The sequence below is a fragment of the Oncorhynchus clarkii genome, chromosome 3, assembly GCF_045791955.1.
Source record: "Oncorhynchus clarkii lewisi isolate Uvic-CL-2024 chromosome 3, UVic_Ocla_1.0, whole genome shotgun sequence".
Taxonomy (NCBI): Eukaryota; Metazoa; Chordata; class Actinopteri; order Salmoniformes; family Salmonidae; genus Oncorhynchus; species Oncorhynchus clarkii.
Genome location: NC_092149.1, coordinates 56698929 through 56713167, shown reverse-complemented (window position 1 = coordinate 56713167; position 14239 = coordinate 56698929). Strand labels below are relative to the sequence as shown.

Sequence of the window (14239 nt, the reverse complement as noted above, 5' to 3'; positions counted from 1 at the left end):
AGCAAAGCACCCCCACACTATCACATCACCTCCTCCGTGCTTCACAGTGGGAACCACACATGCAGAGATCATCTGTTCACCCACTCTGCTTCTCACAAAGACATGGTGGTTTGAACCAAAAATCTCACTGGTCTAATGTCCATTGCTCGTGTTTCTTGGCCCAATCAAGCCTCTTCTTGTTATTGGTGTCCTTTAGTAGTGGTTTCTTTGCAGCAATTCGACCATAAAGGCCTGAGTCACGTAGTCCCCTCTGAACAGTTGAGCAGCAGAGGTAAATCTAGGTCTTCCTGTGGCGGGCATCATGAGAGCCAGTTTCATCATAGCGCTTGATGGTTTATGCGACTGCACTTGAAGAAACTTTCAAAGTTTTAGAAATTTTCCGCATTGACTGACCTTCATGTCTTAAAGTAATGATGACTGTCGTTTCTGTTTGCCTATTTGAGCTGTTCTTGCCATAAAATGGACTTGGTCTTTTACCAAATAGGGCTCTTCTGTATACCACCCCTACCTTGTCACAACACTGATTGATTCAAACACATTAAGAAGGAAAGAAATTCCACAAATTGACTTTTAACAAGGCACACCTGTTGATTGAAATGCATTCCACATGACTACCTCATGAAGCTGGTTGATAGAATGCCAAGAGTGTGCAAAGCTGTCGTTAAGGCAAAGGGTGGCTACTTTGAAGAATCTCACATTTAACATTCCACAATGTAGAATAATAGTAAAAATAAAGAAAAACCCTGGAATGAGTATGTGTGCCCAAACTGGTACTGTAGTAAAATAAATAAATAAGTTTGTAAAAAAAAAAGATGAAGGATATATCATGCTGAAAGCCTCATATTAAAAACACCAATGTTATTCACTATAAGTTGATGGTTTATATTTAGGATAATGTTTAACAGCTTTGTTATTCTATTTTTTTTGTGTGTAAATAATCTTATTGAATTATTTTATATATTTGACATGTGATTCGGCCAGATAGAGAGGGCCATTCATAATTACAGAAACTAGTGATAATCTGAAGTACCCAAAAGGGCCACTAGATGTCTTGTGATGGATTACATAAAATCCTGGAAAGTTACCAGAATTCTGGTAGTTTACTGGTAAGCTTTGAAAGTTTCCAGTAATATACCCTCCCTTTGCTACCCTAATAATACCACATACCAGCACCGTTGATCAATATGACAGTGTACAGTGAGTGGTGGATCTTGGCAAAGTTTGGCTAAACTTTTTATACAGTCACCAGCCAAGTTTCTGAGTCTTAACATCCCTTTGTTCTCCTCATATTCAGGCTCTGAACTTCCAGGGGCGTCTCAAGTTCCTCCATGCCCAGAGTATGCTGGGGGATGACGGGACACGCAGCCAGCCCAACCTGGGCCTGTTCACCATCGCCACCCCTGTCCAAAACCCGTCCATTTTGGAGATCAGAACTAAGACAATCTTCTTCCAGACCAAACACAAGCTCGACTTCACCCCCATGGGTGTTGATGCCAGGTGACTCTAAAGGCCTGAAACTAGTTCTCACTGGGTCCCAACAAGTTGGATGCTTTGGCCTACATTTAGGAAAGATGTATGATAGTATTTAACCTGTGCCTTGTTCAAATGTATGACTTTTTAAAAAAATTGTCACAATTTCACTTACAGTGCCTTGCGAAAGTATTCGGCCCCCTTGAACTTTGCAACCTTTTGCCACATTTCAGGCTTCAAACATAAAGATATAAAACTGTATTTTTTTGTGAAGAATCAACAACAAGTGGGACACAATCATGAAGTGGAAGGACATTTATTGGATATTTCAAACTTTTTTAACAAATCAAAAACTGAAAAATTGGGCGTGCAAAATTATTCAGCCCCCTTAAGTTAATACTTTGTAGCGCCACCTTTTGCTGCGATTACAGCTGTAAGTCGCTTGGGGTATGTCTCTATCAGTTTTGCACATCGAGAGACTGACATTTTTTCCCATTCCTCCTTGCAAAACAGCTCGAGCTCAGTGAGGTTGGATGGAGAGCATTTGTGAACAGCAGTTTTCAGTTCTTTCCACAGATTCTCGATTGGATTCAGGTCTGGACTTTGACTTGGCCATTCTAACACCTGGATATGTTTATTTTTGAACCATTCCATTGTAGATTTTGCTTTATGTTTTGGATCATTGTCTTGTTGGAAGACAAACCTCCGTCCCAGTCTCAGGTCTTTTGCAGACTCCATCAGGAGGACCATTCTTCCAGAATGGTCCTGTATTTGGCTCCATCCATCTTCCCATCAATTTTAACCATCTTCCCTGTCCCTGCTGAAGAAAAGCAGGCCCAAACCATGATGCTGCCACCACCATGTTTGACAGTGGGGATGGTGTGTTCAGGGTGATGAACTGTGTTGCTTTTACGCCAAACATAACGTTTTGCATTGTTGCCAAAAAGTTTAATTTTGGTTTCATCTGACCAGAGCACCTTCTTCCACATGTTTGGTGTGTCTCCCAGGTGGCTTGTGGCAAACTTTAAACAACACTATTTATGGATATCTTTAAGAAATGGATTTCTTCTTGCCACTCTTCCATAAAGGCCAGATTTGTGCAATATACGACTGATTGTTGTCCTATGGACAGAGTGTCCCACCTCAGCTGTAGATCTCTGCAGTTCATCCAGAGTGATCATGGGCCTCTTGGCTACATCTCTGATCAGTCTTCTCCTTGTATGAGCTGAACGTTTAGAGGGACGGCCAAGTCTTGGTAGATTTGCAGTGGTCTGATACTCCTTCCATTTCAATATTATCGCTTGCACAGTGCTCCTTGGGATGTTTAAAGCTTGGGAAATCTTTTTGTATCCAAATCCGGCTTTAAACTTCTTCACAACAGTATCTCGGACCTGCCTGGTGTGTTCCTTGTTCTTCATGATGCTCTCTGCGCTTTTAACGGACCTCTGAGACTATCACAGTGCAGGTGCATTTATATGGAGACTTGATTACACACAGGTGGATTGTATTTATCATCATTAGTCATTTAGGTCAACATTGGATCATTCAGAGATCCTCACTGAACTTCTGGAGAGAGTTTGCTGCACTGAAAGTAAAGGGGCTGAATAATTTTGCACGCCCAATTTTTCAGTTTTTGATTTGTTAAAAAAGTTTGAAATATCCAATAAATGTCGTTCCACTTCATGATTGTGTCCCACTTGTTGTTGATTCTTCACAAAAAAATACAGTTTTATATCTTTATGTTTGAAGCCTGAAATGTGGCAAAAGGTCGCAAAGTTCAAGGGGGCCGAATACTTTCGCAAGGCACTGTATATATTCAACATGTTTGAGGGATGACTTCACAGGTGAACATGTGTTATGTGCTGTACTTTCCACTAATGCTCAAATGGTGTGTCCTGTCTTGTCATCTCTCTACAGGGGGAAGGTTGTCCTGGGCTACTCAGAGATGGAGTTGTGTATGAGAGGCTCTGGTTATCAGTTCATCCATGCAGGTGATATGATGTACTGCGCAGACAACCATGTCAGAAGTAGGTTTTCTTCATCCTTTATAATAACTCTTTATTCCTTTGATCAATTTTTTTTTGCAGATTTATCTAATGCTATGAATCTTCTTCTCTCAGTGATTAAGACAGGAGAGAGTGGTCTGACCACGTTCAGACTGCTTCAGAAGACTGGGTGCTGGGTCTGGGTCCAGGCCAATGCCAGGCTCATCTACAAAGGAGGAAGACCTGACTTCATCATCGCACGCCAGAGAGCTTTGCTGTGAGTTATCTGCAATATGTCTGTATCATAATTTTTTATTGTTTCTCAAAATATATGATTGCATATTCATTCATTCAGTCATTCATACATATGATACAGTAATTCCGAGGGAGAGGAGCATTTACGCCAGAGGAAGATGCAGCTGCCCTTCAGCTTCACCACCGGGGAGGCCCTGCTGTACGAGACCGGCCCCACTCTGGATGCCACTGAGTTTCAAACCAATTCCCCAAAAATCCGCAAGGTGGAGTCTCTGGACCCCCAGTCTCTGCTGGGCTCCTTAATGAAGCAAGATGAGTCCGTCTACACCCAGCCCCAGGAGCCTCAGCTACCCATAGACCAGGCATTCATGGACAGCCGAGCGCTCACCAATGTGGCCTGTAACTCCTGGCAGAGTAGCATGGAGCCCCAGGGGCCCGACGGGGATGATGATGGTGACGGCCCCAGTGAGGTGAAGCAGAAGGGGGCGGTGCTGGCCATGATAGACACCCTGGAGAAGATGGCACGAGATGGGGACCTGTGTGAGGCGCTGCAGGGCCTGGACGTGGACGCGGCCGAGCTGATGGAGTGGGAGAGTGCCCTCCTCAGGCTGAGCCAGGAATCCAACGGGACTGGGGGCGGGGATACCTCCCCGGAGCTGGATGACATCATGACCAACGACATCTTCTCTTACGTGGAGGAAGCCTTGTTCAAGGAGAGCAGCGAGGGGAGCGGTAACCAGCCCAACTGCTCCATTATGGTCAACAACAACCCTAACCTAAACCTGTTCACAGAGGTGTTTAACAACAACAACCAGGATGGACCATTCACAGGAATGGTCAGCCCTACAGGTGTAGGACAGTGCAAGCCCGGGATGCTTGACAGCCGCAGCTTTATCCATAATGGCTCCCCAGTGAACAGTCTAAATGGTCAGGTAACAGGCAATGGACCAGATGGTTTGGCAGGACAGAACCAGTCAGGACCACACCAGGTGTTCAACAGCACCCAGAGGCTCTCCCACTTTGGCCCCCAGATCCCTCAGATGGACCTGAACATCCCCACCCTGCAGCAGCTACAGCTCAATGACATCTTCACCCCCTCTCTGGAGCTCCCCGAGCTCAGTGTCCCACACAGCTCAGGCCAGAACGGGGCTGTTATGTTTTGCACCAACATGGCTGGATCCTGTGCTCAGGCACCAAACAACCACATGGGAAGCCCTCAGGGTATCACTGGCCGGGTCCACTCTAACCAGCCACCTCCACAGTTTTTCACTCATAATGGCTTGCCAGCTACAATGGCACCAAACGGACCACAACAGATCTCTGTTTCACAGTCCAACCATGTAGCACCTAGTCTGGTGGATGGCTGGGCATCCATGATTCCCAGTAATGCCTTTGTTTCACCCCAGATTGAATCTAGCAATCTCAATCTATCTAATCCCCTTCCGACTGCTTGCCTTCAGGGAAACAGTGCACCATTTCAGTCACTCAAAATCCAGAGAGTTCAGCAGTGGCCCCAGAACCAGCAGCAGCTGCCACCCCCAGCCAGCACAATACAGAATGGAATAATGGCAAATGGACACACATTCATCCCTGACTGTCACAGTCAAGACACAGAGACACAAAGAGTCCCTCTCACAGGCCTTTGGCCACAGAACCCCAACAGACTGTACCACCAAACTCAGCATGGGGGATTGGCCAATGGCCAGCCTGCTCCATCCAGTAGCTGCATGTTTGAGAACATCTCACCCCCCCTACCTAATGGAAACAGCCACGTGGATGGCACCAGGCTGGCCCCCACGTTGTCTGTATGCCAGAGTAGGATGGTGGACTCCCAGGACCAGAGTCCTCCACAGGGCTCTTGCTACTTCCAGTGGGGCCACAGTGAGCCGGTGGTGGGCATGTCAGCCGTCATCCAGGACAGCGCCAGCACCAGCCCCCCGTCTCGCCCGCTGGTGGCCAACATAACCACCCCTGAGGGCCTACTGGCCATGCAGCAGTACCTGGCTGGATGCAGCGGAGTCGGACAGACACAGGTAACTAAGCACCCTCTCGTCCTCTGCTGCTACTGTTATGGATGGAGCAGTGATTTTTTTTCCTTACCAAATGAACTGGTTTTCACGCAGATAGGAAAACTTAGGGCCCTAAATAGTTATGAAGTAATTTCTTAAATAGGAATCATTTTTACTTTATGATATGAAACTTTATGAAACAAGCCAGGCATCTGATTCTATCTTTTGTCATACTTTTTCCCCAACAGATTCCAAGCCTCCCTGTTATAGACAGCAATGGAATATTCTCTTTACCACCCCTTGTAAATGGATCCATGTGCTTTACAGAGCACAACCAAATCAACTATTGCAACTTCTAAACATGCGTCACATTGCCTTACGAGGTACAAATGGCGGACAGAGAGAGGAGGAAGCCATCCATGAATCTATTCATCCTTCCGTGAATCTATTCATCCTTCCATCTGTACGCTTTCATAGACAACCCTCTGCCTTAAGAGATGTCTCAGTGAGGATGTTGTGAAGACAAGCCATCCCCTCATCATGTGTGGTCAAACACACCATCCCATCTCCCCATATCAGTGTTTGCAGTAAATACAAGGACTCCTTTAATTACCCCTTGTCACTTCTGTCAGCAATGGAACAAAAAGCGGCAACTTCAAATTGAACTTGTTTTCTTTGTGTTTTTGCATTGTCTTCTGTTTTGTTTGCTAATGCCGTGCCTTTGTTTTTATTACTGTGTAACAACAATTTCTGTCACAACTTGTTTGTTTAATTGCCTTCAATGATATGAATGAAGTATGAATCCTCACTAGTGCATTTGGCTGCCGTTATAATGGCTGGCGTTACATGGCGTTTTAAGGTCATGACCAATTCCCAAAGTGATATTCTCATGAAGCAAGCCGTATTCATTTTTTTTTTTAAACGTTTGTTTCTTGTGCACTTACATTATAGTCGGATGGTGATAGGACACCATTCAAGTTTTCACTCATGGGAAAACAAAACAAAATACTAATGTTGTACACAAAAATAAAGTCATAACAAACATTTTTGTATGGAGTGTAAATACAGAAATTGAATCTATATTCTTATATAAAGACATTATGTAAAACGATGTGAGTGCACTTGTGTTTATGACTGTGATGAATATGACTATGTTTACAGCGTGTATGTGCAAAGGCGTTCGTGTGTGTTTGTGTTCTCTTCTTCTGGAGAGTGAATGAAGCCGTGTACAAATGTCCCGTGTAACTCAGTTGGTAGAGCATGGCACTTGCAACGCCAGGGTTGTGGGTTTGATTCCCAAGGGGGACCAGTATGAAAATGTATGGACAAGAGCATCTGCTAAATTACTAAAATGTAAATGTACTAATAGACATTCTGAGGAAAAGATGATGTATTTCATTGAAATGTCTGCATTGGTTGCAGAGTAGGCAGTATGACTAACCATGCAAGGCATGTGCTTTCAGATGATACCCCTTGTAATGCTATTGGTATCCAAATGTCATTACAGTTTGACAATACTCTGATGCAGTATGTCGATAATGTTATATCAATAGTAGTAAACCCTTTGTTTGTTTTTCTTTGCTTTTGTTTTATTTTGGTATTATCTAAACTTCACTAAGCCATACGCTAACTTCTTATGGTCATAATACTAACTGTGGAGGAATGCTGCATCTATAAGAGACACAGAAGTCCTATAAGGACTAGTATAGTAACCATAGATACTACAGACATGGGACTAGAAGTCGAACTTCCCACGAGGCTGCCATGATGACTCCGCATATTCAACAAATGGAACTCCATGTCAGTCAATGATTGACAGAAAGATGGCAGATCCTCCCAATTTAAATGTCCCCTGACACTGAAGGCTCCCGTCATCACTCATCTCTTGTCTCCCTCAGAGGGCTCTGAGACTAAATCAATATGGCCACCCACCTTTCATTTCCTTTGACCTACTTCCTCATTCTGCTCATATGACAGGGCAAGATAGATGAGAGGAATATGGAGGAAACTAAACCCGGCCAACTAGAGGGCCTCTCCTGCCAAACTGCTCTCACCATTTCAGCTCGCTCAGCTCAATAAGGCAGAGGAAAGTACATATAGTAAAGGGAGCTATTCTATGTATTGGGTATATTCACATTTAGCTTTGGCTTTTAAAATTGTATTTAGTAATTGTTCTTTTTGCTTTAACCAGCTGATATACAAGCTTTGTAAGTGCCTGCCTTGAAATGTTGATAAAGTTTCTCGTATCAAAGCTTATATAAAAGAAAGGGAAGGGTATGCTATACAGTATACTGTATATTAGCCCTGAGCCATGTAGCTATTCTTTAAGCGCACTCTTCAACAGTCTTCAACATCAGGCAGTTGCAGAGTTCAGCATCAATATATTATGAATATTGACATTTTTGCATTTGTTGGTTGTATGTTTGTTTATTTGTATGTTTTGTTATTATGTCTAGTGGCCGTACAACATCTGTTAGACAGGTATTCTCTTTGTAAGCCTTTATTTCCACAGAAATATATCATTTAGTGTAGTTCACTTGTATTTAGCCAAGTATAGTGTATGCAATGTATTGACAATTACCAACTTACTTGTTACCATTTGTTTCTTAATTGTACAATTACATTTCATATTAAAAATATTCCTAATAACTTACTGCTGTGTTACTTGGTCATTGTTAAAGTGAAATACTCCTGTTAGCCACTGGAGGGTGCATCTCTTCACTGTTGACTGAATAACAATCATCTCACTGGCCTATGTAAACAGTGCAATGAGAAGACTCATGACTCATGTTTTGGATTTCCACTAGGGAATGGGGATACCTAGTCAGTCGCTCAATTGAATGCATTCAACCAAAATTTTACCTAGCCCCTCTGAATCAGAGAGGTGCGGGGGGCTGCCTTTATCGACGTCATCAATGCCCGGAGAGCAGTTGTTGGGCGTTAACTGCCTTACTTACTCAAGGGCAGAACGGCAGATTTTTCCAAAGAGCTGTCTCTGGGATTTGAACCAATGACCTTCCAGTTACTGGCCCACTAGGCTATCTGCCGCTATAGTACAGCCACAAAAATGGCCTATATCGTATCAAATTGAGGAAAAGAAAAATTTGCTTTTTTTGTCTTAATTTTAGGTTTGAGTTAGGCATAAGGTTAGCAGTGTGGCTACGGTTAGGGTTAAGGTTAGGGTTAAGTTTAAAATACAATTTTAAGAAGATAGATTTTAGAAATAGGAGGGGTTTAGGACAGTGTGGCTGTAATAACTAGTGATGACCTGTGCTTAGAGCTAAAACAAATCTAGACTGAGCTAGAGGAAAGTTAGGACACAAACTGTGGCGCCCAACAGATTCCTTAAATGCTCTGAGAAACAGACAGACCACCAACGCTTTAAATACACAGATGTTACATCAACTGTAACTGAAGGTGTTCCTGAATAATAATAAAACATCTAAGCAAATGTTACCATTGACAAAACAAATTAAATGAGATAATATCTGTTACAACCATAAATAGACATGAAAGAACCTGGCCCTATTGATGAATGCCAAACTTCAATCACTCACAGACAAGTACTGTATCTTGCCAACAAATGATACGTCTTTGCACCATTCTCATTGGGTCTGCATTATGACATCATTATCACCTCTCAAACCCACTCTGCATCCAAAGTACCTCTTTCTGGATCTGCATCAGTTGAACTTGCCCCGAAACCACTTCTATCCTCAATCAGTGAATTAGTCTTGCTATGGTTTTATAATAACGGGATCAGTGCTGTTGCGCTGTGGCATTCAGAGGCCAGAGAGACAAAGACGGCTGGGTTTGATGAGGTTTCCATGCCCCTGCAGCCACAGGTTGGCACACAGCGACGTCAATCATACCCTACCATGCTGCCCGGCCCAGCCCGCAGGCACAACTCACATAAAAGCCCTGGCACAGACTCTGACTATTACTTAGTCATTAATCATAGAGAGAGGGAGAGTGGGCATTGTTCACAAACAGATCCCCCTGATTCACCGAGTCACTATAGGACATAAGAAGTTTCACTGCGTTTTCTTCTCATTTGTCTTCTCATTTACTTGTGTACATTGAGGGATGTGCACTCAAAGGAACAGACAGTACAGGGTTCCTGTATGTTAACAATCACACATACACAGTGCATGGATACACAGGGTTACATGTGCTATAGTATTTTCACCAAAGTATCCCACAGAACTACAAAAATAAATGTCCCACATTTGATTATCTAAGATTAATTTGCTCCAGCAGAGAAAATGGATTGTTTGAAGGTAACTCAAGCTACCCCTAAAGAAAACTCCAGTGCTCTACTTAAATGAAAGGATTAAGGAAAAGGAAAACAGAGAAATCCAATCTTACAATCAGCTGTGCATAATATTATACTCTCACGCAAGTTATTTTATGTTTGCCAACCCCTCATCAGGAATTCTCTATTTTTTCTATTTTCTTTACAGTGTATTTTGCTAGCTTTGGAGACTGTACAAGAAATAAAAAAAATACTTCAATTTTTTTTAAGAGTTGTGGTTCTGAAAGTGATCATTTTTCTACTGCACCTGCATTCCTTGCGGATATCATTGAGTTTGGGGAATGACGTGATTACACACCCGAATGTATAAAGGTTTTCAATGGCTTAATGTCTTAAACAAAATGCTCTCCTGCTGATACAGCATGTTGCATGTCTCAGTTTATGAATATGGGATAATCTATAGTTACAGAACATGTGCTTTCTATAAGATTTGGGAATAAGAACTGACGGTCTAAAATTATACTGTTACACATAGATAAGGAACACAAAGACTGAACGACTGGATCGCGTCTCTAGCAATCGAACTGATAAAACGAACAACCAGCCGGCTTGGGTAATAACCCTAGATTTATGTCGAGCCTAACAACACCCATGCCAATATATCCTCCAAACACTGTTTTCTCGGGCATTATCACTTAAATGGAGAACAGAATTAATATAGTAAAATCAGATAAAGTTATTTTTTTCTAATAAAATGCCACTTGTGCAATGGAGACACGTCACGCAATTTAAAAGGAGAACCAACTATTTGAAATACTTTTCTACTCGACATCCAGTGGGTTTTTACAATGCAAGTGGTCCTTTGTAGCTTAGTTGGTAGAGCATGGCACTTGTAACGTGTGGGTTTGATTCCACTCATACGTAAAATGTATGCACGCATGACTGTAAATCGCTTTGGATAAAAGTGTCTGCTAAATGGCATAATCACTATATACATTGGAAATCCCACTTGTTCCGCTTCATTTGGGTGTTCACTCACTCAGACAGAGATTGTATAACACTTTTATAAGGTAACACATCTACAAGCGTTATATAACATTCAAAAGATCTTCATGAATGTTTATAATGCAGTGCTCATGAGGGTGTTATACATTGCTTATGAATGTATTACAGTTTAAATGATCCCAGTGTAACGGATGTGAAACGGTTAGCTAGCGGTGGTGCGCGCTAAATAGCGTTTCAATCGGTGACGTCACTTGCTCTGACCTTGATGTAGTGGTTCCGCTTACTCTGCAAGGGCCGCGGCTTTTGTGGAGCGATGGGTAACGATGCTTCGTGGGTGACTGTTGTTGATGTGTGCAGAGGGTCCCTGGTTCACGCGAGGGGGCGGTCTAAAGATATACTGTTACACCAGCCTAGATAAGTGCATTACAATCACTTCCAAGTGAGTAAAGTATCTTGGGACTGTGGCTAGCGGTGCAACCAGAAGGTTGGAAGTTCATTTCCCTTGGGTAGCTAAAAGATAGTCCACATAAATGTAATTATTAGGACCTTTATACTCACCAGATTTACCAGATCTCTAAGTACTCTATAGATACATCATAGGTAATCTATAAATACAGTGGGGCAAAAAAGTATTTAGTCAGCCACCAATTTTCATCATAGGTACACTTCAACTATGACAGGCAAAATGAGAAAAAAAATCCAGAAAATCACTTTGTAGGATTTTTAATGAATTTATTTGCAAATTATGGTGGAAAATAAGTATTTGGTCAATAACAAAAGTGTATCTCAATACTTTGTTATATACCCTTTGTTGGCAATGACAGAGGTCAAACGTTTTCTGTAAGTCTTCACAAGGTTTTCACACACTGTTGCTGGTATTTTGGCCCATTCCTCCATGCAGATCTCCTCTAGAGCAGTGATGTTTTGGGGCTGTTGCTGGGCAACACGGACTTTCAACTCCCTCCAAAGATTTTCTATGGGGTTGAGATCTGGAGACTGGCTAGGCCATTCCAGGAACTTGAAATGCTTCTTACGGAGCCACTCCTTCGTTGCCCGGGCGGTGTGTTTGGGATCATTGTCGTGCTGAAAGACCCAGCCACGTTTCATCTTCAATGCCCTTGCTGATGGAAGGAGGTTTTCACTCAAAATCTCACGATACATGACCCCATTCATTCTTTCCTTTACACGGATCAGTCGTCCTGGTCCCTTTGCAGAAAAACAGCCCCAAAGCAGGATTTTTCCACCCCCATGCTTCACAGTAGGTATGGTGTTCTTTGGATGCAACTCAGTATTCTTTGTCCTCCAAACATGACGAGTTGAGTTTTTACCAAAAAGTTATATTTTGGTTTCATCTGACCATATGACATTCTCCCAATCTTCTTCTGGATCTTCTTCTGGATCATCCAAATGCTCTCTAGCAAACTTCAGATGGGCCTGGACATGTACTGGCTTAAGCAGGGGGACACGTCTGGCACTGCAGGATTTGAGTCCCTGGCGGCGTAGTGTGTTACTGATGGTAGGCTTTGTTACTTTGGTCCCAGCAGGTCATTCACTAGGTCCCCCTGTGTGGTTCTGGGATTTTTGCTCACCGTTCTTGTGATCATTTTGACCCCACGGGGTGAGATCTTGCGTGGAGCCCCAGATCGAGGGAGACTATTAGTGGTCTTGTATGTCTTCCATTTCCTAATAATTGCTCCCACAGTTGATTTATTCAAACCAAGTTGCTTACCTATTGCAGATTCAGTCTTCCCAGCCTGGTGCAGGTTTACAATTTTGTTTCTGGTGTCCTTTGACAGCTCTTTGGTCTTGGCCATAGTGGAGTTTGGAGTGTGACTGTTTGAGGTTGTGGAAAGGTGTCTTTTTACTGATAACAAGTTCAAACAGGTGCTATTAACACAGGTAACGAGTGGAGGACAGAGGTGCCTCTTAAAGAAGAAGTTACAGGTCTGTGAGAGCCAGAAATCTTGCTTTGTAGGTGACCAAATACTTATTTTCCACCATAATTTGCATAAAAAAATCCTACAATGTGATTTTCTGGATTTTTTTTCTCATTTTGTCTGTCATAGTTGAGGTGTACCTATGATGAAAATTACAGGCCTCTCTCACCTTTTTAAGTGGGATAACTTGCACAATTGGTGGCTGACTAAATACTTTTTTGCCCCACTGTACATCTGTACAAAGCCCGTGTCTATCATTTTGCAGTAGCTTGGTTGTAGTTTAACTAAATTCAAATCTAAGTAGTGTTTTCAGTTGTTATTTTTTGTTGTTGTTGCCATGTAACAGTCTAGCTAACTACTGGAACTAAGCAGTACTTTTTTTTTTGCAAAAAATACAATAAAATAGGTGTGAAGTAGGCACTAATTTCCTTCATTTTGGGCATCAGACCTGCCTAATTCTAAATGTAAACATAATTTTTGTTTTTAATAAGCTATATGACTCCAAAGTGATCTATTTTTGCAATTTGTAGTCTATGACTTTTCGGATTTACATATGATATTTTTTCACAAAGTAGTTTGGATGTAGTAAACTACTTTTTCATTAAACTATATTTTCCTTAAGAGCAGCTTTAGTGTATATTATCTTCTTCCAGGGTGAAGTAATTGGTAGCTTGGTAAACTATATTTTCAGAGTAGCTTCCCCAACACTGCATGATGGTTACCACAGTGCAAAATGTTAACCTTTATGAACCATTCACAGCTTTGGAATAAGGTGCAGAGCAGACAGAAAATCACAAATTTGACACCTCCCTCAAACACAATAACACATTGAGTATTGTATTCACTACCAAGTGTACTCAGACAAAAAGCCCTTTGCAGTTTGCACACAAAAAAGAGACACAGCTTGAATTTTTTTCTTTGGTCCTGCTGGGATCTGAGTGAGCATGGAAAACACATTCACAGCTGTGGTAGTGAAGAGAGGAGGAGAGAAGGGGAAAGGAGGCGATGGCCCCTGGGACTGGTTGTGTCTAAACAAACACACAACATCTCTCTGGCTGGCCTGGCAGAAACACTCATCATGGCCCATGGGATTTCTGCTATCCATTTGGCTTGGTGTTTTGTGTTTCAGGGCAAACAAACAAATGAACTGACAAACAACTAAACAAAACTGCCAGGTCCCCACTCATTGAATACAAGAAGAGTGAAAGCAGGGAAGATGAACAATGCCACCAGTCATCATATTTGGTCTGCTCTGAGCGGTGGTGGGACTGACAGTTGACATTTTGAAATGCTAGTGAGAATTGCGGGTTGGTTGTAGTTGAT

At 42.4% G+C, this 14239-nt stretch overlaps 1 protein-coding gene across 1 annotated transcript in view; it reads left to right on the top strand.

Annotated features, from left to right (window-relative positions):
- The window catches only part of LOC139399524 (aryl hydrocarbon receptor-like), a 44959-nt gene extending 36587 nt beyond the window's left edge, over positions 1-8372 (top strand). Inside the window, exons 7-11 of the mRNA XM_071144925.1 lie at positions 1295-1497; positions 3388-3497; positions 3591-3732; positions 3832-5743; positions 5968-8372. Coding sequence (XP_071001026.1) covers positions 1295-1497; positions 3388-3497; positions 3591-3732; positions 3832-5743; positions 5968-6078 — 2478 coding nt within the window. The 3' untranslated portion in view covers positions 6079-8372. The remainder of the gene's footprint in view (positions 1-1294; positions 1498-3387; positions 3498-3590; positions 3733-3831; positions 5744-5967) is intronic.
- Positions 8373-14239: the final 5867 nt, after the last annotated feature.